The following is a 21732-nucleotide window of genomic DNA, read 5'->3' as shown; positions in this document are numbered from 1 at the left end:
GAATTTTCCTCCAGGGCAGATTGGCAGAAGCCCTGGGGGGTTTTCGCCTTCCTCTGCAGCGTGGGGCACGGGTCACTTGCTGAAGGTTCACTGCACCTTGAAGTCTTTAAACCATGATTTGAGGACTTCAATGGCTCAGTCAGAGGTTTGATACAGGAGTGGGTGGGTGAGATTCTGTGGCCTGCATTGTGCAGGAGGTCAGACTAGATGATCATAATGGTCCCTTCTGATCTTTAAGTCTGTGATTCTTAAAACCCCATCTCCTCTTACAAATAGTGTCATGAGATCTTTAATGGCCACAAGTTGTCAGACTGTGCTGCTTACATCTCTTCTAAAAGACAGGACTTGTGCAGTGGAGCACTCCTGAACACCATTCCAGAGCATTGGTTCATTACTGGTTGAGAGAAGAATGCCACCTACTGAATCTGCACTTCCTGCTGCATGAGATTAATCTATCCATACTGTTATGTTATGACTGTGTTAAACCACTTTTTTTGCCAAAATGCTTATTTGTGCCTTCCTCTTGTCTGGCCTTGACTACAGAAATTCGTTTCGTTATGGTCTCCTAGAGCACCAGCTTGATACTTCTGTCTGACCAAATCCACTTGTTTCTTCATCCATAGTCAGAAACAAAAAGAACTCATCCCCTACCCCGGAACTGTCAATGGCTCCACGCTCCATTCATAGCAAGGCTGCCTCACCCACTGAGCTCCTGCAATAACACAAACTGCTCTCGTGTTTTTGCTAATCAGCTTTTACTCACTGTAACCCAATACATCAGTGTTTTGGTAAGGCTTGTCTTCTGAGGAACAAAACCTGTTTACAAAGGATATGTGAGGGCCAGCCCAGTATCCTAGTGGCAAACAGAGCCCAGCAATTCAAGATGTTGTCTCCAGCCAGCAGAGGCTCAGAGTATTAGAAGTACCTGGGGGTGAGACACCATCTGTGCCACTCTGGCAATGTCCTGTTGAGAGATCTTTTTAGATTCCAAAAGGAGCTACTTCCAGCCCTTCTTTACACTGAGGGAGAGTCTCCAGGACATGGGGTAGATGAATGGGTGATGAAGGGGAAATGCAGTTTCTGCTATTTCACTGTTAATTTGAGGCGGTCCTTGTGCCATACTTTATAGAGGTTCTGTGATGATGGGAGGATGTGTTGGCATTAGATGTCCAATAGGACCAGATTAAGATCTTCCTTTGTTCTTCTCCCGCCCCTCTTCCTGTTTGATAACTAAGCCTGGAGTTTGTCAAAAGAAGCCCATTGTGGCTCAGTTTCCACTTTCTCTCCCTTCCTCAGCTGAGCATATTGTCATCTAACTGACCCCTCTGCGGGGCATTCAGCCAGCAGGCAGAGAACTCTGTGTGCTTGAACCTGATTCCCAATAAATCTCAGACTAACTTCTCCATCAGCGCTTCTCACCTCCTGCTTATCGACTCAGAGACATTACCCACCATGCTTCCTGTATTCAAAGCGCTGGCATGTATCTGTAAATGTGAATATGCTGACTCTGTTTTGCCCTATTCACAATGTATTAGCATGCTGTTCAACTCTAGTGAGTGGTATAGTTGTTAAACTCACATGTAAAGGCTGTATAGAAGGGGATTAAATGCTTGTCTTGTTGGTAAACAATTTTTTCCCTCTCTTCCTGTCAACAAGTGGACTTTCCCACTGACACTGTCATTTATGAGCCACTAATTTGGTTAATGTTCCCAACAGAATTGTATAATAGGGAGAAAAGAGAAGCACCTCTTGGCCCATTACCTCTGCCAGTCCCTCTGATCTTTATTGGCCCCTTGAGCAGGAGTCCTGAGGGCACTTCAGCAGATGATTATCCTGCAGGGCATTCTCATGTCCTGCTTCCTCTCCACCAGGCCAATTGGAATCGTCTTAAATTTAAGAGAAAAGAAGGGCAGAAGCTGAAGTGCAGAGTTAATTCGTGCAGGGTTTTGAGAGGTTCACGTGTTTGAAATGCAGTTAAAAACTTGAGAAGGGGAGCTGTTTTTCAGTGATCTGTCTCACTGTGTCTGTGACATACTGGTACAAGTGTGTGCTCATGCTCATTCCTTGTGCTGCAGGAAGATCATGGACTCTGGAGAGCTGGATTTCTACCAACATACTAAGGTCTGTTCAAACACCTGCCGAAGCACTAAAATTGACCTGACCGGAGCCAGAGTGTCTCTGACCAGCCAGACGTCAACAGAGTATATTCCTCTCACCCCTGCCTCTGCAGATGGTATGTTGAGTGCTTTCCACAGCCCTCGCTTCTGGGGCTCTTAAGAGTCAAAGCTTTATTACTGCTTCCTTATGAATGCAGTTAATGTTGTTTTTATCATGTTTTTTCTTCTTACCTTTTTCCTTCTTCACTTCTCCCCCTCCCCCTATTGCTGGGTCTCCCATGTTGGAACCATGCAGAAGCAGCCATTGTAACGCTGCATGGCAGAGCAGTAGCTGCCTGGAAGGAAATCACTTGGGTACTCTGTAAGAATGATATTCATTCTAAAGAGTTACCCATACTGCATCCTGGCTTACTAGGAGCTGCATAGCCAAAGTAGTGGCCTCCAGATAATCTGCAGGAATGCAGTAGTCCCCCTGTGATGTGGTCATCCTTCAGTGCCAGCATCTGATCAGCTGCTAGCTGTCCTCAGTGTTCATGGTAGTAGGCTGGAGAGATGAGCATGATTTCTGTGTCACAGCATGCTGGATTTGGGGCCCCTTTTATTGCACTTTCTTTCAAAGATGGCGACTGACTTCCTTCTAAATAATTTAGATATTTTCATTTAAGGTTCTGTTTCTGAATTATTTATTGCTTTTGTCTGATGAAAGATTAAATGCAGCCATAGAATGCTCCAAATTTCTATCAGATCTCACACAAATAGGTTACAATAATGAATTTAAAAGGACATTGCTTTAGAGTTTAAGTTCTAAATTTGATTTGCCTTAAGCAGGGAATGTGCTGTGGAAATGTGCTCCTATTTGTAAATACTTATATTTGCAAATCCTTTCGCCACTGAGAATTTACAAAAAGAAAAAGAAAAAAAAATCTGATAACCATAGATTTTGCAGGAGAAAAGCAAAAATTGTTTTTATACTCTTGTGCTGGCTCTGCCCAGAGCATTTAACAATTGAATTCCATGCTTTGGGCTAGTATTTATGGTTGCTGTACGTGTGTAACCCGTTGTTTATTTCAATGGTAGTTCCACCCCACAGCATGGCTCTAACCCTTGTCGCGGTGAGCAGTCCTACTAATATAATCCAAGATGTTAACATGCAAACCAGGACGGTTCCACACTGTTGGTGTCAGGCTGTATTTGGCACAAGTGGGAAAAACCAAATTTGCAGAGTGGAAGGAACAAACTCCTCAGAGAGAGAATTATTTGAAAACTACAGTGTGTTACAAATGATCACTGCATCTCTGGCCCAGATTTTGAGCTGTACAGCTCCAGCATGCAGCTTGACATCCTCCTGGCAACTAACATGTGACTCCTTCATCTCCATAGTAACAGTACCATAGAGATTGGAAAGGGCTATGGAGAGCAGAGGTCACATGGGTGTCTGGGCGGGAGTATGATCACAGTCATATATGCTGGAGGCAGCAAGGGTAGAACAGTATCCCAGGGTGTATTATCTGTAGGAATGATGAGGTCAGTTCAGTCTTCAGGCCTGTCAAACCACAGGTCAGAGGCAGTCTCTTAAAAATTTTGTGTCTCTTCCATGTCCTGTAGATTGGCAACAAGCCAAGTAATTGCCCTGAACACTTACCAGACCAGATACAAATTCTACTTCCCAGCCCTCGGTTACATTAATTTTTCTATTATTATTATTATTATTAAGAAATTAGTCTCCCCAAGGCAAAGAGAATTTTGCAAGAGTTGTGTAAATAGTGCCCAGGTATTGCCTGGCTGTATGGAAAGGTAAGCAAAGCTCACACAATGGTCTCATGTGACTTTTAATCCCACTTCAGAGTCTCTGTTTGTCTGTCTTTCAGCTGGAGGAGATAAGTTCATACAGTATTGAATACTGCATGGACTTGCCTGTTTTCTTGTATGTAACATAGTGAGTGGGTATATAATTCAGGGACAACCTGATGCTATATGGCAAGACTTGTCAAGCCATGACTTGTGTTTTCTTTTCCTTTTCGATCTTGGTTGCAGTAAATGGATCTCCTGCTACAATCACCATAGAAACTTGTGAGGAAGCCAGTGATTGGACCACTAGCATTGGAGGTACAGTTCAGGAAAACCACAAGACACAATGCTGTCAATATCTCCTGTCATACTCCATGTGGGCTACCTACAGTTGAAAGGGAAGTAGGGTGAGAAGGTTAAGGAGAAAGAAAAGATAGGGTGAGTAGGAAAAGTGTTTCTGCCTGTAGGTGTTCCCAAACTCAGCTGCCTGGTCTTCATGGTATTTATTTGCCATAGCTTTAGATTATTGTAGTGTAGGACTAAGTCCCTTGTGTTTGCAGTGTGGCCACAACGTCGTCTTGGCATGCAATTGTTTCCAACTGTCAGAATACCCAAGCATGGGTCAAATTCTGGCCACTGCCCTCAAAGGAATCTGGGTGTGAGTTCTGAGATTTCTCCCATGGGGCCCTGATTCAGCAGAATTAAGAAGGATCATGGAGGATAACATGTGACACCCAAATGGGATAAGGATTTGTGGTGCAGCATCCAGTTGCCTGTGCTGGGTTGTGGAAGAGAAGTGAGCGAGACTCCTAGAAGGAGCTCTGCCTCAGTCCTCCTGGCTCAGGGTTCAAAGTGACTCACGTGGTTCTTCTGCAGCTTCTCTGCCCTTTGGGCAGGATCAGTCCTGTGTGATATGGGGAATGGGGGGACTCTAAGGGGAAAGTATGTTCTTCCTTTAAAGCTACGCAATTGACTTGGCTTTTCCCCCATTGCCTTGGGATGTCTGTTCGTACGGGGTTTTGCCCCATCCCCACCTGCCTATAGATAGAATGTCTCCTGCTTCAAACCCCACCAGAGCAAAGTCTAGAGTGAGCTCCTGCCTTTCGATGAGATTGCTGGATGTGCACATCCCTTTTACCTCACAATAAGGCATCGTGATGTATCAGTCATTCAGCCCCCCCACAGCCTTTTCCTGGTAATCTGAGGTTCTCTTGTGCTTGCTGCTCCCCTAGATGACACGTTTGCATTCTGGCGAGGTCTGAAGGATGCAGGGCTGCTGGAAGAAGTGATCGAAGAGTTTCACCAGGAGCTTGTGGAGACCATGAAGGGCTTACAGCAGCGGGTCCAGGATCCTCCCTTACAGCTCAGTGGTAAGTGCCTAATTGCAGGAGCTAATAAGCAACATCTCTGTGTCTTGATTATTATTATTAAATGGCAAAAAACCTTTGTGAACACAGTTAAGGTTGCCAGATGATAGCTCATGCCCTCCCAGAACGTTGAGTTCAACAAAACTCAGTCTTCTGAAAATCAGGAAATACAGTTAAGGTAAAGGTCCACACAGCCGTAACTCTGCCCTCCTTGAGCACTGCCCCACAGCACCCATAACGCACTCCCACTCTGCCTTGTTACTGTAGTGGACAAGCACTACCTGCGCTGAAATACTGAGACTCTTCTCCCTACAGAGTACCACATTTTGTCAGATCTGACAGCCACTTCAGACCCTTTTACAACCTTTAACATCTGCATGCAGTATGCCACCTAAACCTATGTTTTCCCCTCTCCCATCATTAGATCCGTAGACTGCTCTCAGATCCCACCTTGCTGCTGACACCCGAGACGATTCTGCACTGATAGTGACACATGCACTACTTTCCCTTGATAATATGAATGGGGGAACTCAGACCCAGATCTCCTCACATCACAATCACAGCTCTTCCAAGCTGCTCCAACTTATTCCTCCACTATTCAATACAGCTACACCTGACACAGTGACTGCAGCTGGAGTGCACGCAGATAATGCCCGGTGGCTTATGCTAGCTCCAGAGGGGACAGAGTTACGGTTGCGTAGGGGTTACAATAACTTTTAAGTGTGTGAGAGAAGACTGGTATGTCTCTCTTTCTCTAACTCCTGCCTCACCATTCCCTGCAAAACATAGTCCCCTCCTCCCCACCAACACTTCTAGTGCACCATCCCATTAAGCCATTAGTTGGCAATGTAGAAGCCATTAACATGTAAGAAGCTGCTCCTTGCCATCTCCTGCATTGTGCTGCTGTGTACACATATCACGGGCAGCAACTCACTAGAGGGCCATGTGCTCCCTTGGTTATACACTGAGCTGTATATACCTTGGCTGTACACTGAGCTGGACCCACTCCCACTACACACCTCCAGCTGAGATTTCGGACCCTGCTTCAGCCAGGCTTCCCTAGCCATGTCCCATGTCCATCCAGTTCGCCCCTCCTTCAAACTGGGCTCCCTCCCCAGGCATGTTATGTATTTTAGCTATTCATCCTATGGACTTCAGATGTTTACATGGTTACCTTCAGTCCCTCCCAGCCCAGATCCCAGCTCACATGGAGGGGTATGGAGAGGCACTCAGAGTCCCCAAGAGAGGCAAGGTCCCCTAGATCCCGGAACACACAGGGGCAGGGAAAGGGGCTCAGACCCCTGCAGAGGTGTAAGACTCCCGCAGATCCCAGCACACATACTGAATGGGAGAACTGAGGGCTAACCCTCATCTTCTCTGCTACTCCTCACATTCTCCAACCCAGTTCCTTCTCCCTTCCCCAATATCTCCTCTCACCCCTTATCTAAGCCCCTCAATCACTCTTCCCTCCCCTGCTACCCATTCCCATTTATCCCATCTCTGGCTTCACACCAAACCCCTCTTCTCCTGTTCCCACCCACTCTTGCACCCCTAATCAGCCTCCTTTCCCACTGTGCATTCACATGTATATTTTATTTTATTTTTGGAAAATATTTGCAGTACCTTCTGAATATTCTACTATATTCAGATTACCATCCCCCAAAATAAAAAAAAAAACCCTTTGACAGAGGCAGATTGGGCAACATGTCTGCTTTTTTCACTTCAGATTTCTTCCTTGGGTTGGATTTGAATTCACAATGCCTGGGATGGAGATCAGATTCAGTGCAGGTTACATTCTCTCAGAACTCCCAGGTCCTGTGACCTGGAAGTAGTTTTCCAGATAGTTAGCCTCTCACGCTGCACATGCTCAGTGTAATACCTTAGGAGCAAGAATAAGCACATGTGGCTTGTGATGAGAAGCAAAAGCTTCTTGAAATGGCAATGTAATTTGATTACGCACAAAGGGCTGGTGGGTGCCATGCACTCTGTTGGGGGACCCTCATGCAATGATCTGAGCGCTTGTTGAGCTTTGTGAGCCAAAAAAAGTTGCCAGAATCTCTCAACTTTTGTTTTCGGAGACGTATCTTGAAACCTCCTTGGTCAGATGACCTCAAATTTGGATCACTAACAAAACCCTGTGCCCCATGAGGCAGACTATATTTCAAGGCAATCCAAGTAGCCATGTAGATTTTCGAGCACTTAGAGCTGAACTTCAAAAAAAAGCTAGTCTTAACTATAGCAGAATTAATTATGCTCATTTTGCTGGCATCCCATGCAGGGTAGGGTTTGGAAATAACTGGCCGCTATGGACGGTGCGTCAGTGGTGCAGGATAGTTTCCTTAGAATTTGCAATGCAGTCTGTGGTAAAAATTTGTTTCCAGCAGTTGGCAAACAGATTCCCACTGGCTTTGCCATCTGTCCACGTGCCCTGCTAATTTGAGTCCGTTTCTGCAGTTCATTGCGCTGCATCGTTAGAAGAGGGTGACACACCATGTGATGTAGTCGGAGGTTGAAGGAAACTGACTGTCCTTCGCACTCACACGTCACTGAATATAGAAAAAATAATTCAATATGACTGCTTCATATTTTGGAATGTCTGAGACTGAGGGGCAGTGTCACTTTGAGAAACTCTTTGCCCTTCAATTATCGGATTTTCTTTTCTTTGGGGATATCTGTGTGAAATTATTCAGACAACAGTCATCTTAACCACAAGGTTTAATACAAACACTGAGAAAACAGAATGAAAATAAAAGTAATTGTTTGCTAAACTCATCTAGATTTATGCTTCCCATAAACTGAGCTAGAGAAGGCATTTTCAGCATTGGTAAAGGGGGGAGAAAAAGACTTCTAGCTTGTATCCTGTGAAAGCAATTCTCTCCTCTGACCACGCTTTGGTCAGCCTGTCAGCAGTGCTTCTGTCCAGATAGCAACTAACTGTGTATCCCAGGAACTCTCTTATCAATCTCTGTTTGGGAAGAAAGGACTACTGTCTCTTAGTCACCCCTTGATGCTTCTCTCCACCCTTCCTGTCTCAGTATTTTACGGATAAATACTAATGAATTCTTAAGCTCTGACCTCTTGCATTATCCTAAAACAGATTTGGCTATGTCAGTTTAGTGCAGCGGTTCTCAAACATCATTGGAATACAACCCTCTTCTGATAACAAAAATTACTACACAACTCCAGGAGGGGGACTGACAACTGAGCCTGCTCGAGCCCCACCGCCCTGGGTGGGAGGTCCAAAGTCCAAGAGTGTCAGCCCTAGGTCAGAGACCTGTAACCTGAGCCCTGCCATCCAGCAGGTGGTTGGGCTCAGGCTTCGGCCCTGGCCCTAGGCCCCAGCAAGTCTGACGTTAGCCTTGGTGACCCCATGAAAATTAGGTTGCAACCCACTTTGGGGTCCCGACCCACAGTTTGAGAACTGCTGCTTTGGCATATCTGTGTTTTACCAGATAAAAAAGGTAAATTCTTTCTGTAGGGAATGATTCTTTCCTCAACGACCAGTATTTATTTTTCTATTTTAAGATGCTGTCTTACTCAACAACATAGTCCAGAATTTCGGCATGCTGGACCTGGTAAAGAAAGTTCTAGCTAGCCACAAGTGCCAGATGGATCTCTCAAGAGAACAATACACACGAAATTTAGCAGGTATGCCCAACTGGAATTTCAGTGTTCTGTTAGCATCGCTGATACTATCTTGGAGTTTTTCTTTGTAGGAAAGTAGATTTATTATTTATCTATTTATTTATTTATTTTGCTTAGTCAATGCATGCTAGATCAGGTTAGCTTGGAACGATGCTAAAGAATTAGCTACATTGCCTTGGTTATGGTACTTCCTAGTTAACGGCCTAGTAACAACTGAAGATGGCCACTGGGAAGCTTATGCTAGGTGAAGCTGGACAGTACCCATACTAACATTCATGATGGTCTCTTGTTTTTAGCATTGGAGCAGCAATGTGACGAGCACCGCAAGCGAGCAAAGGAGCTGAAGCACAAATCGCAGCATCTCAACAACGTGCTGATGACTCTGACTCCAGTCTCCATCCCAGCACCTTTAAAACGCCCCAGACTTACCAGGGCCACATCTGGGCCAGCTGCTATCACCTCTCAAGTCCTGACCCAGTCAGCACAAATTGCCTTGGCCCCAGGAGTGCCCATCTCTCAGCTTGCCAACCTCCCTCTCAGCAAAGTGGTGTCTGCCCTTCCAGCTTCAGTCCTTGGGAAAAGTACATCTCAGGCTCCCTCAGCCAGCTCCCCAGCCTCTCCGTTATTGGGAGGATATACTGTACTGGCTTCCTCAGGCTCTAGTTTCCCCAACACCGTTGAGATCCATCCCGACGCTTCCAACCTGACAGTCCTCAGCACGGCAGCCATACAAGATGGTAGCACTGTGGTGAAAGTGGTGAGTCCTTTTCAGCTGCTCACTCTCCCAGGACTAGGCACCACCATACAGAACGTAACACAAATGGCTCCCAGCGGGAGCACAATTGTGACGGTGCCATCGAGTGCCGTTGAGGATGTCCCGGCGTCGGACGAACACACCACCACCATTGAGGTGACAACAGTGGCAGAAGAGCCAGAGCAGAAATGAAAAGGGGACTTGCCTGGAGGGACATTTGTTTTTGACATATTGTGGCTTGAACTGCCTTTTCTCTGCCTGCTCTGAGGGAAGAGGGAACAGTATAAAGAGGACACAGGGAACTGAGACTCCGAGGTAGATTGGCTAAAAGGAATAATAATGAGGTTTGAGCCAAAGAAAGGGAAAAAGAGAGACCTCCAAAAAAGAGGGGAGGGGGAATGAATCGCACTGACCCGTTAACCAGTTTACATATAAAACTTTCCTCTCATGTTTTCCTGGAACACATGTCATCTTCATGTCTAGTTCACTAGCTCTGGATCCTCTCCAGACATCTCAGCTGGAACAGAGCGTCAAGAGAAGCAGATGTGGGCAGGGCCTGAGAACAGGGAATGAGCAGAAAGTAGCGAAAGGTTAAGGAAACAGTAAATGATGAGGCATTTTACCCGAAGCTAAGGGGTAAGTGGCCAAGGGGCACTCCCGAGTTCTGGCATGATTCAATACTGCATGTAGGCCAGCAATACTAGGGAGTCTGTTGCTTCCCCTTCTCAGCAGAGGGCAGTTTGGGAAGCTGGTGGGTGGGCCGGTACAGAGTGCATAACTGGGCATGAAAAATGTGCATGACAGTTGAGGTAAAGCAGCCTTGGACCAGGGAAGGTTCTCTGATGTGTGGCAGTCACAGGGCTGATCCAAGTGACCCTTGTTGCTGGTTTCTGCACATTATGTTGGGTTTGGGTAGTTAAATGCAGTGTCTCAGTATTACCAAATGTGCACTCTCCTCATTGTGAGTAACAAGCTGATCTCCCAGGTCTGACCATTGAGAGCGGGAGGGGGGACAGTTATTAAAGGTTTTGGTTCCATCCAGGGACAGGTGTGGAAAATCTGTATCTTCTGAGGATTCAGGGTCTCCTTCTGTTTTCTCAAAAATCTGTTCTTTGGGGTTTTTTAAAAAAAAGGAAACTCTTGTGGCCCTTCTGGTTGTGAAGATGATGTCCAGGGGCACAGTTGTACTGTTGAGTATGTAGAGAAACCAATTAAATAATAGCAGTGAGAGACATCTGAACTTCTTCCATCTTAGCAGGTGTTAATTGTGGAATCTAATCATCTCCATGTCTCTGCTAACTTCTTATCAGAAGCATCTAGCCAATGAGCCTTATCTAGTGTGGCTGCGTGTTCTTGTCCCCTCCCAGTGTGTTCAAAAGGATATTTTGTGGGCTGCAAGGTTTGAATATGCAAATACAATATTCAAATATGAAATACTCTTGATTATTCAGCTCGCTGAGAGGTTCCCTACCGTCCTTGTTTTTGTAAAAGTTGTGTGTGTGTGAAAGTGACATTTCAGCTAGAAACAGTGTTGAAGGGGCTGGATTCCTGCAGTGTGGGTTTTCTATCAACTTCATCTGGCGGCAGCAGCAGCAGCAACAACAGGTCACTTTAATAAGCTAATAAATATTTTTGAAAGAGTGCTGCTGGCTTAATGCATCTCCTTGTCTGTGTCTGATTGTTACAGCTAAAGCACAAAACTGGCTCCAAGAATGAACAGAATCCTCTTCCTCTTCTCATGCCCTCCACACACACCTGCAAAGAAATACTGCCAATCCTTCCAAAATTTTGGCAATACACTGTTTCAGGTTATACCTTAGGAAGTTATTTCCCTAGTGCTGTGGTGGTAGGAGAAAGCCAAGGGTGCTTTCCCTCACATGAGCATAGACTGGTTTGTTAGCAAAGTGAAGGGAATGTCATTGGAAACCTAGACTGGGGCTTGGTAGGAAAGAAATGTCCTTTGTTTGCTGCCTTAACCCTTTGGAAAGATTTAATACATCTCTGCCTCAATAACGCTTTCCTTGGGAGCCAAAAAATCTTACCATGTTATAGGTGAAACCACATTATATCGAACTTGATTTGATCCGCCGGAGCATGCAGCTCTTTCCCTCCCAGCCCCCGAGCGCTGCTTTACCGCCTTATATCTGAATTTGTGTTCAATCAGGTGGCGTTATATTGGGGTAGACGGGTAGTGGCAAAGCTTTAGGTTTGGGATTAGCATCCCCTGATGCTTTCTTTACCACTGTTTTTTCTAGGCCAGCCTGGAATTCCATTTGTTGGTGCTAATAAAATTCTAAGAATGCGTGAAGGCATGTTATTGTTAATGTCTTTACATACCATTTTTAAAGGTGTTAGGGCTTTTTAATAAATTAAGAAATAGAATTTGAATGATAGGAGGAGAGTCTTCTTTCTTCTCTTCTTTTGAGTGGTGGAGAGGGCAGGAATCTGCAAGCAAACAGAACAAGGCTTTCCAGAAATGTGAATTATAACCTTGACATCACCTTATTTTGTGAATGAAAAGAAGCTTAGCCCAAGACTTGTTATTAATTACATAAAGGGATTTCTCTGTGGCTGATGCTCTTAACTCTAGGAGGCAAGAAACATTTATGACAAAACCATGCAAACCTAACCAACTATTTTGGAAGGGAAGCAACAACCCTCAAAAGACTTTTCACTTTTGTTGTCTCTCTTCCCCAGCTTGGCTATGAAATGCTGCTGAGGGTGGTCTCAGTTATGGATGGAATTAGGATGCTTCTATGAGAAAGCAGTGGTGCCCGTACAGACAAGGGAGATGCTTGGTGGAAATGGGGAAGAAATTAGAGAGGGTTGGTGGTGGGTGGGGTAGGAAATGGCAAGATGAAAGATTTGAACCCTATGCTGCCTTCCCTCTAGTTAGAATATCAGGGATGGAAGGGGCCTCGAGGTCATCGAGTCTAACTGCCTGCTCAAAGCAGGACCAAATCCCCAGACAGGTTTATGCCCCAGATCCCTAAATGGGGGGTGGAGGGGGCACAGTAGGGACAAGCAACAGAAGTACCTAGCAGGTGACTGTGATTTAGGAATCAGCCACAGGGATATGGTTCAGGAATTACTAGCTCTTGTTTTACTGAGTTCAGGCTCTATTGAAGCAACAGCTTGGAGTCCACAGATCTGCTTGGCAGAAGATGTAAAACAGGTTCTCAAACGGGGGGTTGGGACCCCTCAGGTGGTTGCAAGGTTATTACATGGGGGGTTTGCGAATTGTCACCCTCCACTCCAAACCCTGCTTTGCCTCCAGCATTTATAATGGTGTTAAATATATAAAGAAGTGTTTTTAATGCATAAGGGGGGGGGGTCACAATCAGAGGCTTGCTGTGTGAAAGGAGTCACCAGTACAAAAGTCTGAGAACCCCTGATGAAAAGAAATACTAGCAACCCCATCCCCCCACGCCGTGAAAGAGAGAGCGCAGCTATTAACTATGTTGGGGACCTTTCATGTCTCTTGTCAGCTGAAATAATCATGGGAAGCACATATGTCCCTTGTGTGCCTCTCATGTGTGGCATTTAACCTGCCACTTATGAGCCTGGAGTTCTGATCAATGCTGCCTGTATCTCCAACACCAAGCAGCATGGTGACATCAGGAACGCTCTCCACTGCCCATTACGTGGAGGGAAGGGATGGCCTTCCAATGTGTGGGGAGCTAGTCCCCTATCCCTATTGGAGACGGGAATAAAGGCAGTTGCATGGTTGGATTCCCCCTGCTCTTAAGCATTTGGGTACAAGTAGAGGAAGAAAACGCACATACTTTCACCAGGAAGGGAAGGGAGAGATTACGTTAAATAGCATCACCAAGCCACTAAACAATCCCAGTGTGACATCCTGACGTTATGGCTGTGACCTTTACTGACTGGACACCCACAGCTTAAAAGTGTTGCTTGGCATGATGGATATTAGGGCCTTAAATCACTGACTTTTAAATATCTCAAGGTGTATTCTTGTGTGCTACTGTATTAGGCTGTTAAATTGTGATGTCACACACAGATGCTGGATCACTATGCAAATGTTGCAACGTGAAGCCAGGATGTTGCCCAGGGATTATTTTGTGTGTCTGGTTAACAGCATGCATCTAGAGCCTAACGAAATAAACAGAGGCTGTCGAGCATTAAAACGAATTAAACCAAATTTGCTTCAGTATCTGAGCCCCCCTCTCTCGCTTTGTTGGAAGCTCTAAACTGTTTAGTGGCCAGACACTGACAACTCCAGGAAATCCAATCAGGATTCTTCATTTGTTTTGCTGTGTGAGACGCTGTGTCTGTTGCTGAGGTTTTTGTAATGTTTTCCCAAGGATATGGGATACCCAAGGTTGTGAAGTGTTGTGTGAGAGGAATTTTTGTTAATGATTGTCAGGAGACTGCTGTTTTCCTCATATATATTTTGGCAATACAGTCGTAAAGCATATATGGACCTATAATGCAATATGGAGAGTAAAATTTATTGAAGCATTTCCGTTTGCGGCCAGTAGGTGTAGCTAGAGAGAAGCATAGTGTGAGGCTTGCCAGAGCTCAGCAGCCAAAAGATGGACAGGAATAAAAGAGAGATGGTTGGGAGAGGTCTGTTCTCCCCCAGAATGTATATCTGTGACTTCCATTAACATTCCTTTATTCTGTCTGTGTATATCTGGGTGACAGTAGGCTGAATAGGCAGGATCTTGTCTGGATTTACACACCAAAGTGTGATTTAGGAGCTACTGGCTAAAATCCAGTGGTCTTTAAACAATATGTGCCTGGTAGATAAAAGGGTTGGCTTGGCTTGGCTGCTAGGGCCTTAACTCACCAGCTTTCTAATATTTCATGGCACACTTTTTTTCAGTGTATAGGGACAAATACACCTAAGTCCTGGTGTCCTGAGGGAATCGGTGCTTTTCCATTTTCTTCACTGCAGTAGATTCTGCTTATTAACAGACCTCAGTTTCCAGCAAAAAAGTTGCTATTCTCTGGTAGTTGTGAATGAGCAGAAAGCAGGTTTGTGAGGCTGCACTGAAGGAAGGAAGCACTGGGACCCACTGAGCGCTGGCTCCAGGCAGGTTAGCAAGGCAGCAGCCAGGGAAAGCAGGTCCCAGTGCTTCCTTCTCTAGTTGCAGCCCTGCAAATCTGCCTATTGTGGACCCTTTCTTCCAAAAACATGTTGCTAATAAGCAATATGTTACCAGTATCCAAATCCCATTAAGATTAAAGTCAATGAGATGGAATTAGCTCCTAGCAAAATGGTGCTATTAATCAGAAATTGTTGTTCATGTCCAGGTTGCTATTAAGTAGAATCTACTGTACTTCCTTGAATATAAGAACAGACACTGGGTCAGACCAATGGTCCATCTCACCCAGTAACCTGTCTTCTGACAGAGGCTTCAGAGGGAATGAACAGAACAGGGCAGTTTATCAAGTGATTCATCCTCTGTCATCTAGTCCCAGTTTGTGGCAGTCAGAGGCTTAGGGACACCCAGAGCGTGGGGCTGCATCCCTGGCCACCCTGGCTAATAGCCTTTGATGGACCTATCCTCCAGGAACTTATCTAATACTTTTTTGAACCCAGTTATATTTTTGGCCTTCACATCATCCTCTGGCAAAGAGTTCTACAGTTGTGTGAAGTACTTCCTTTTATTTGGTTTAGACCCACTCCCTATTGATTTCATTGGGTGGCCCCTGGTTCTTGTGTTCTGTGAAAGAGTAAATAGCACTTCCTTATTTACTTTCTCCACACCAGTCATGATTTTATAGACCTCTATCATGTCTCCCTTAGTCATCTCTTTTCCAAGCTGAATAGCTCCAGTCTTTTTAATCTTGTCTCATATGGAAACTGTTCTACACCCCTAATCATTTTTGTTGCCCTTTTCTGTACCTTAGGAGCACAAAGGCCAGAAGAGGTGTGTGCATCCCCTTGTTGGGGTTATTTTCCACCTGCTGGACCGGGGTGTGGATCTGTTACCAGCACAGAGCAAAGTCAGGCTGCTTTAAGCGTTCACACTCCACCTTCACCCACAGGCCTGTTGCGATTCTGTAACTCACATTGAGGAGGGGGAAGGGCTGGTTCTAACCACCCCGCCCTGTGCAAGTGAGTCAGAGCAGGCGTGCTGACAATTATGTGGGGCCAGCACCATCTGTTTTTATTGTTCCTCCTACCCATGCTCCTGAAACTCCCTCCATTCTCACAGGGCCCAGTCCCGCTCCCACTGATATGAATGGAACAACTCTCAGGGTATGTTTACAGTGCAGTTAGACATCTGCAGCTGGCCCATGCCAGCTGACTCCGGCTCGAAGGGATCAGGCTAAGGCAGGGCCAGCTCCAGGGTTTTTGCCGCCCCAGGCAGCAAAAAGAAAAAAAGCCACGATCACGATCTTCAGCTCTACTGCTGCTGCTTCAGTCTTCAGTGGCAATTCGGCGGCTGGTCCTTCGCTCTGAGAGGGAGTGAGGGACCCATCACCGAAGACCCGGACGTGCCACCCCTCGCCGTTGGCCACCCCAAGCACCTGCTTGCTGGGCTGGTGCCTGGAGCCAGCCCTGGGCTAAGGGGCTGTTTAATTGCAGTGTAGATGTTCAAGCTCAGGATGCAGCCCTAGCTCTGGGACCCTCCCACCTTGCAGGGTCCTAGAGCCCAGGCTTCAGCCTGAGCCCGAATGTCTACACCACAATTAAATAGCCCCTTAGGCCAAGCAGCTGGCAGTGTAGTAATTGCAGTGTAGACACCCTTATTGACTTCAGTGAGCATTGGCCAGGCCCATAGGTCCTAGGCTGTGTCCTGTGATTCCACTGCAAGCAGGACAGGCTCAGTGGACCTGGAGGTGTCAAGGGTGAATACAGAGAGGTATATGGGGATGTTCTAATGTGTCTTGTATCAAATGGATGTGATAAGAAGAATTTATGGCTTTTGACAGCCATTCCAAGAGTATAACAGAACATGCCTTGTAAAGACAATGATGCATCCTAAGTACAGTGGTAGTAAATGGGGTTGATTCACCCGCACTAGCAGCTGGAGTGCAAATTGCTTCTCTGCCCCAGCAGTGAACACAGTGACCCAGGGAGATTTGCTGCCAGGGAAGGGCAGGCAGCCTGAAGGGTGAGATGCTGCCAGTGAGGGCCTCACTAGGTTTCCCATGAATTGCTGTATTTCCCACCTGTGACCAGTTCTAGGTGGTACTAGCCTACTTCAGGCCTCCTCTGGAAAGCGAAGGTTGCTGGTACATTATCCTTCTGTACTCGCTATCATAAGCATCTTTCCAGCTTGGATCTTATCTCGCTGCCACCAGACAGGAATTACAGAGCCTGCCTCGCTCTGGTCCCCCAAACTTTCCCTGGAGGGACCCCAAGACCCAGAAGCTCTGAGGCTTACCGGCAAGGGAATATAACCCCACTTCCTTCCCTCCTGCTCCCACCAGACTTTTTCCTCTCTGGCTAACCCGAGTAGTATTGATCGCAATCTCTTTACATCACAATACAAGAAAGCATGGTCTCCTCTATTCCACAAAGCAGACAAACCCCAATACAAGGAATACAGAGATATCCTATCTCTCCCCCTCCCACCAACTCCCTGGTGCTGCAGAGGCTTACCTCCGTAGAGCTAACACAAATGAGAATTCCCTTCCTCGTTCCTTAGCCTACCAGAGAGAAAAACTCAAACAAGTCTTTTAAAAAAGAAAGCTTTATAAAATAAAAAGAGAAAAAAGGACATCAATACTTTCTCTGTATCAGATGACAATAATACAGGATCATTGCTAAAATGAAATGAATAAAACAACTTATTCCAAAAGAGAATCTAATTTTAAGTATTCATGCAAGTTTACACACATGTAAATACAACCGAAAACAACATAAAAGCTTATATTGTTTTTCTACCTGCTACTTAACAATTTTGGGAAACAGTAAGATTAGAAGATAGAAAGAACCGTCTCTAGCTGAGAGACAGACAAAAGACTCAGACCCCAAAAATCCCCTCCCTGACTTTGAAAAATCCAGTTTCCTGATTGGTCCTCTGGTCAGGTGTTTGGTTCCCTTTGTTAACCCTTTACAGGTAAAAGAAACATTAACCCTTAGCTATCTATTTATGACACTCCCCTTCAAGCCAAACTTTCTGCTGCTTGCAACTCTGTTATCTGGATTATGCTGTCAGAATCCGGCATAATCCAGGGGTGAATCTAGCGCAGTGACTGTTCTGGAGTGGGAGAAGGCACCTGACTTCAGGCTCATGCATTGCAGGATACTCCAGGCAGGCAGGATTTGGTATAACTGCACCCTGGGTTGAATGATACTGCTTAGTAGGTCTGTCTGTCTTGCACAGACAAGTCTTTATACACAGATGCTCTGCAGTCTTCCCTACATAACTTTGCCAGTGCTCCTCAGCTCTGATCAATAGCCCCTCTCCCTTTCTGTAATGTTCGCAGCATACAAACAAAGAAATAGATACAATTATGGAATACTCTTTCTTGGAGGTTGCAATGTATCACTACTTTATTTCTTAAAATCCAAAATCTTCACACTCAAGAACCAAAAACAGAGAGACACAAAGCAGGCTGCTCCCTACGGCAAGGCATGGCTCATCCACTTCGCTCTAGGTATGCTCGCTTTTTGCAGACTGACTCTGATAGATCCAGATTGCAAGCTTCCCTCCAGAGCCACCTACCCTGCAAGCAGGACCAAGAAAGCTCTTGAAATTTCAAGTGATAGCTTACAATTTTAACAGTTTTTAATTCAGCACATACGCAAATCCTGGATCGCCTAAACAGTGATTGTTAGTTGTGCCATGTTGCGTGGAATCTTGCTATTCCAGATATGCTTTCTCAGCAAAATTAGTGCCCTTTCTGTGTCTGAATTTCATTAATCTGGTAGGATATTTTTGTCAAAGGACGTTTACAGTATCTCTTTATTCATTTGGATTAGGGTTGAGTACGTTATTTGTTCATAAGGAATACGTGCACTAGAGGTGCAGTTCTAATGTGTTTGGTTGCAGTATTCTAGCTCAAAGCAAATCTGCAACACAGAGCAATTTGGAAAAGATGTCGTCCGTCTGCTGTCTGTGCTGTGATTTATTTATATTTTTTGGTAAAACTAGAACGGTCAGATTAATATCCATTGCTGTCATGGTCTTGGTAAACGCCACCAAACATCATCTACAACTGTAAAATCAGCCTTAGTAACCTAAGTACCCACTAGGGCTGCCGTTGCCTAATACCTGAGACAGGCTAGAAGATGCTGAATGTGGTCCAGCTTGTGCTACAAAATCAGCCATGTGTAAGCATAGCTGTGAAAAAAGGACTGTGGCCAAGCGATGGACTCATATGATTTATCCTTGATGGCAGTCTTTTTGTCTGCACTGACAAACATGAGACACTCCCTTCTCCCTGCCAATTCACAGATGCAGGTCCATTGGTGGCACCGGCAGTGGAAGCTGGTCATGTAGACGACGCTTTTACCAGCATGTCCTCTACTTGCCTGAGCCCTGTCTACACTACAGCATTTGCTGTTGCCATGGTGATGCTGCACCTGTGGTGTGAATTTATGGGTAATAATCTACCTGGGTAAATGAGGCCTATCAGCGGAGAAACACAGTTCCCTAATGTGGTTCTAGGGTTTTTTTGTTTGCTTGCTTATCTGCACACAGAGGCAAGAATAAGCCATGGTATAACAAGGTTTGACCTCAATTACCTCAGAGTTATTCATGTGGTGAAGTCAGCAGAACAGAAATTTTTTCTTTAAAAATTCATAAATAAATAAAGAGACCCAAGAATATCCTAAAGCTCAGAAACGAAAAGGAAAAGAAACCTCTCTCCAGATAGATAGATATGAGATTTCAAAATATCCATATGTGTATAATAATAATCTATTATATAGTATATAAAATATTTTAAAATCACGATTGACTGGTTGGCTCAAATAGTGCAAATAGTAGTTATTACTAGCAGTTGATACAGCTGAAGGTACCATTGATATAGTGAGAGCACAACTCCCTGTTCTGTTTAAAGGTCCGTGATATCAAGTGTGCAGAGGAAAAACTAAGAGCACAAAACTTGAGTCCTGGGAATAAGTGAAAAAGTCAGTGACTTTAACCTAAATCTTTAAAATCAGCAGTAGAGAGAGCCAGAGATAGATGCATGCATGCAAATATAGAACCACTGTGCTACGGTGATTGCATATGCAAGTTGGGTAAATGAGCGCTCACATAGATAAATGAGTGCTCACATGACAAGTTAGATGCCTTTACCTAAGCTTGTGTTGTAAATGTGCATGCTGCCCTTTGTGGGGCACCGCTAGGCTGGATTTCCAAAGGAAACTGCAGGAATTAAGCAGCTGCTGTGGAAATTGAATGGGATTTAAGTTCCTGTCTGCTTTAGGATCTTTTGAAAATCCCAGCCCTGCACTTGGAAAATGTGGCCCTTATTTCCATGGAAACTGACAATGACCCTGTGACAACATTTTATCCTGTCATACCAAATGACGGAGGTAGATTTATTAGGTTTTTGGGTGGACATCAGTGTAATCAATCTGAGATATGTATCTGACACACACACACCCCGGCACTATAGCATCTGAGCACTTCACAATTTTCAATGGCTTTAGCCTCCCAGTACCTTGTGAGATAGGGCAGTGCTATTATCCCTGCTAGATAGATGGGGAACAGAGGCAGAGAGAGACTAAGGACCAGTTTTTCAAATGGATTTAGGTGTCTAAAGATGTGAATAGGTGCTTAGCAGTAGTTTCAAAAGCACCTAGAGGCCTAACTCCCATCTGCATTGCCAGATGCCTAAATACCTTTGAAAATGTGATCCTAAGTGACTCGCCCAAGGTCACACAGCTAGTTTGTGGTGAAGCTGGGAACTGAACCTGGATTTCCCAAGTCTCAGGCCCTAAACAGTGGACCATCCTTCCTCTCTCAATAGTAATGGTAGCAGTAAATATGGTGACAGTTACTACCTGCACCATTAGTTTGTTGCTACAAGCAAGGACCTGCCTACCTGTGAAAATACAGATCTTTAAAATTAAAGAAAAGCCTGTTGCTGTTAGTTCCAAGATGACCTGAGTGCCTGACACGTTCTGACTGTAGTGACTGAAGGTGATACCTGCTTCAATCTGTCTGGCAAATATTGTGTTCCACATAAGCCATCAGTAAGACACAAGAGGGTGTGGCATAAGGACCAGAATAACCCTGCCAGAAATACTCTAAAACCTAACTCCGGCAGCTGATTGTCTATCTGTGGCACTCCTCGGTGGAGTGATACCTGATGGTATCGGTACACCCTGCTGCAACAAGGTTTTGCTGGGTTTATTTTTCCCCAGCATAATGTAATTTGTTTTGCTTCTTCAGACTTGGAGTTTTGGTCCAGCATCCCCCAGGCTCAGGGGACCAGATTCTCTGCTGATAAAGCATCTGTGCCAACATCCATCAGCTGCAAGACAGACTCCGAATGCTTAGTGAGCAGGCAGAGCCTACCTTGTGCAAATCCCATGGTGGTAATTCACAGGAGTGATGTCAAGGTACAAAAAATGTAGTGTAATTTTCTTAAAAGCGATACCTGTGATTATCAATAGCTGAGGTTAGTGCAATGTGAAGGACTGTCACAGTAGATCTATATTTTATTGGTGAATCTCTCCTTTTGGCATTTCATTCAGCACAAACAGGCAACAGAACTGGTCAGTTCCACTTTCTGGTTCTAGTCCAGCCTTGCAAAATTCTGCTTGGGCTGGGCAGAATAGGTGTCTGATGGGAGTAAAACAGGCTCTGTAAAAGCAGCGGAGTCAGAGTCCTTGTCACAAACACCAGGGTACTGGCAGGTGAGCAGACTCTGTGGCTGCGCAGGTCTCATACACTTTCATAACAATCTTGGGTTTCCCCGGCACTATCACAGCATTTGCAGAACAGGTGTCTTTGGTCTTGCTGATAGGTTCCTCTGTCATCCAAGGGTGCTTCTCTCCGCTCCATAAGCAGGACTGAGCCACGCTGCTTACTGGACAGTAAGTTATAGGGAGGATGGCGGCGCATGCTTAAGTATCCACTCCGAGGGCTTATCTACAAGCCAAAGTTGCTTTAATTACATC

The 21732-nt window shown here is 45.2% G+C and overlaps 1 protein-coding gene across 2 annotated transcripts in view; it reads left to right on the top strand.

Annotated features, from left to right (window-relative positions):
- The window catches only part of GMEB2 (glucocorticoid modulatory element binding protein 2), a 43127-nt gene extending 31797 nt beyond the window's left edge, over positions 1-11330 (top strand). The window contains exons 6-10 of one of the 2 annotated variants that reach the window (XM_032766298.2): positions 2076-2233; positions 4152-4223; positions 5138-5275; positions 8798-8920; positions 9214-11330. In XM_032766298.2, coding sequence (XP_032622189.1) covers positions 2076-2233; positions 4152-4223; positions 5138-5275; positions 8798-8920; positions 9214-9863 — 1141 coding nt within the window. In that variant the 3' untranslated portion in view covers positions 9864-11330. The remainder of the gene's footprint in view (positions 1-2075; positions 2234-4151; positions 4224-5137; positions 5276-8797; positions 8921-9213) is intronic. The other variant, XM_032766299.2, reaches the window with a different exon arrangement.
- The last annotated feature ends 10402 nt before the right edge of the window (positions 11331-21732 follow it).

Source organism: Chelonoidis abingdonii, chromosome 14 (assembly GCF_003597395.2).
Source record: "Chelonoidis abingdonii isolate Lonesome George chromosome 14, CheloAbing_2.0, whole genome shotgun sequence".
Lineage (NCBI taxonomy): Eukaryota > Metazoa > Chordata > Testudines > Testudinidae > Chelonoidis > Chelonoidis abingdonii.
This window is presented reverse-complemented; position numbering and strand designations above follow the sequence as displayed.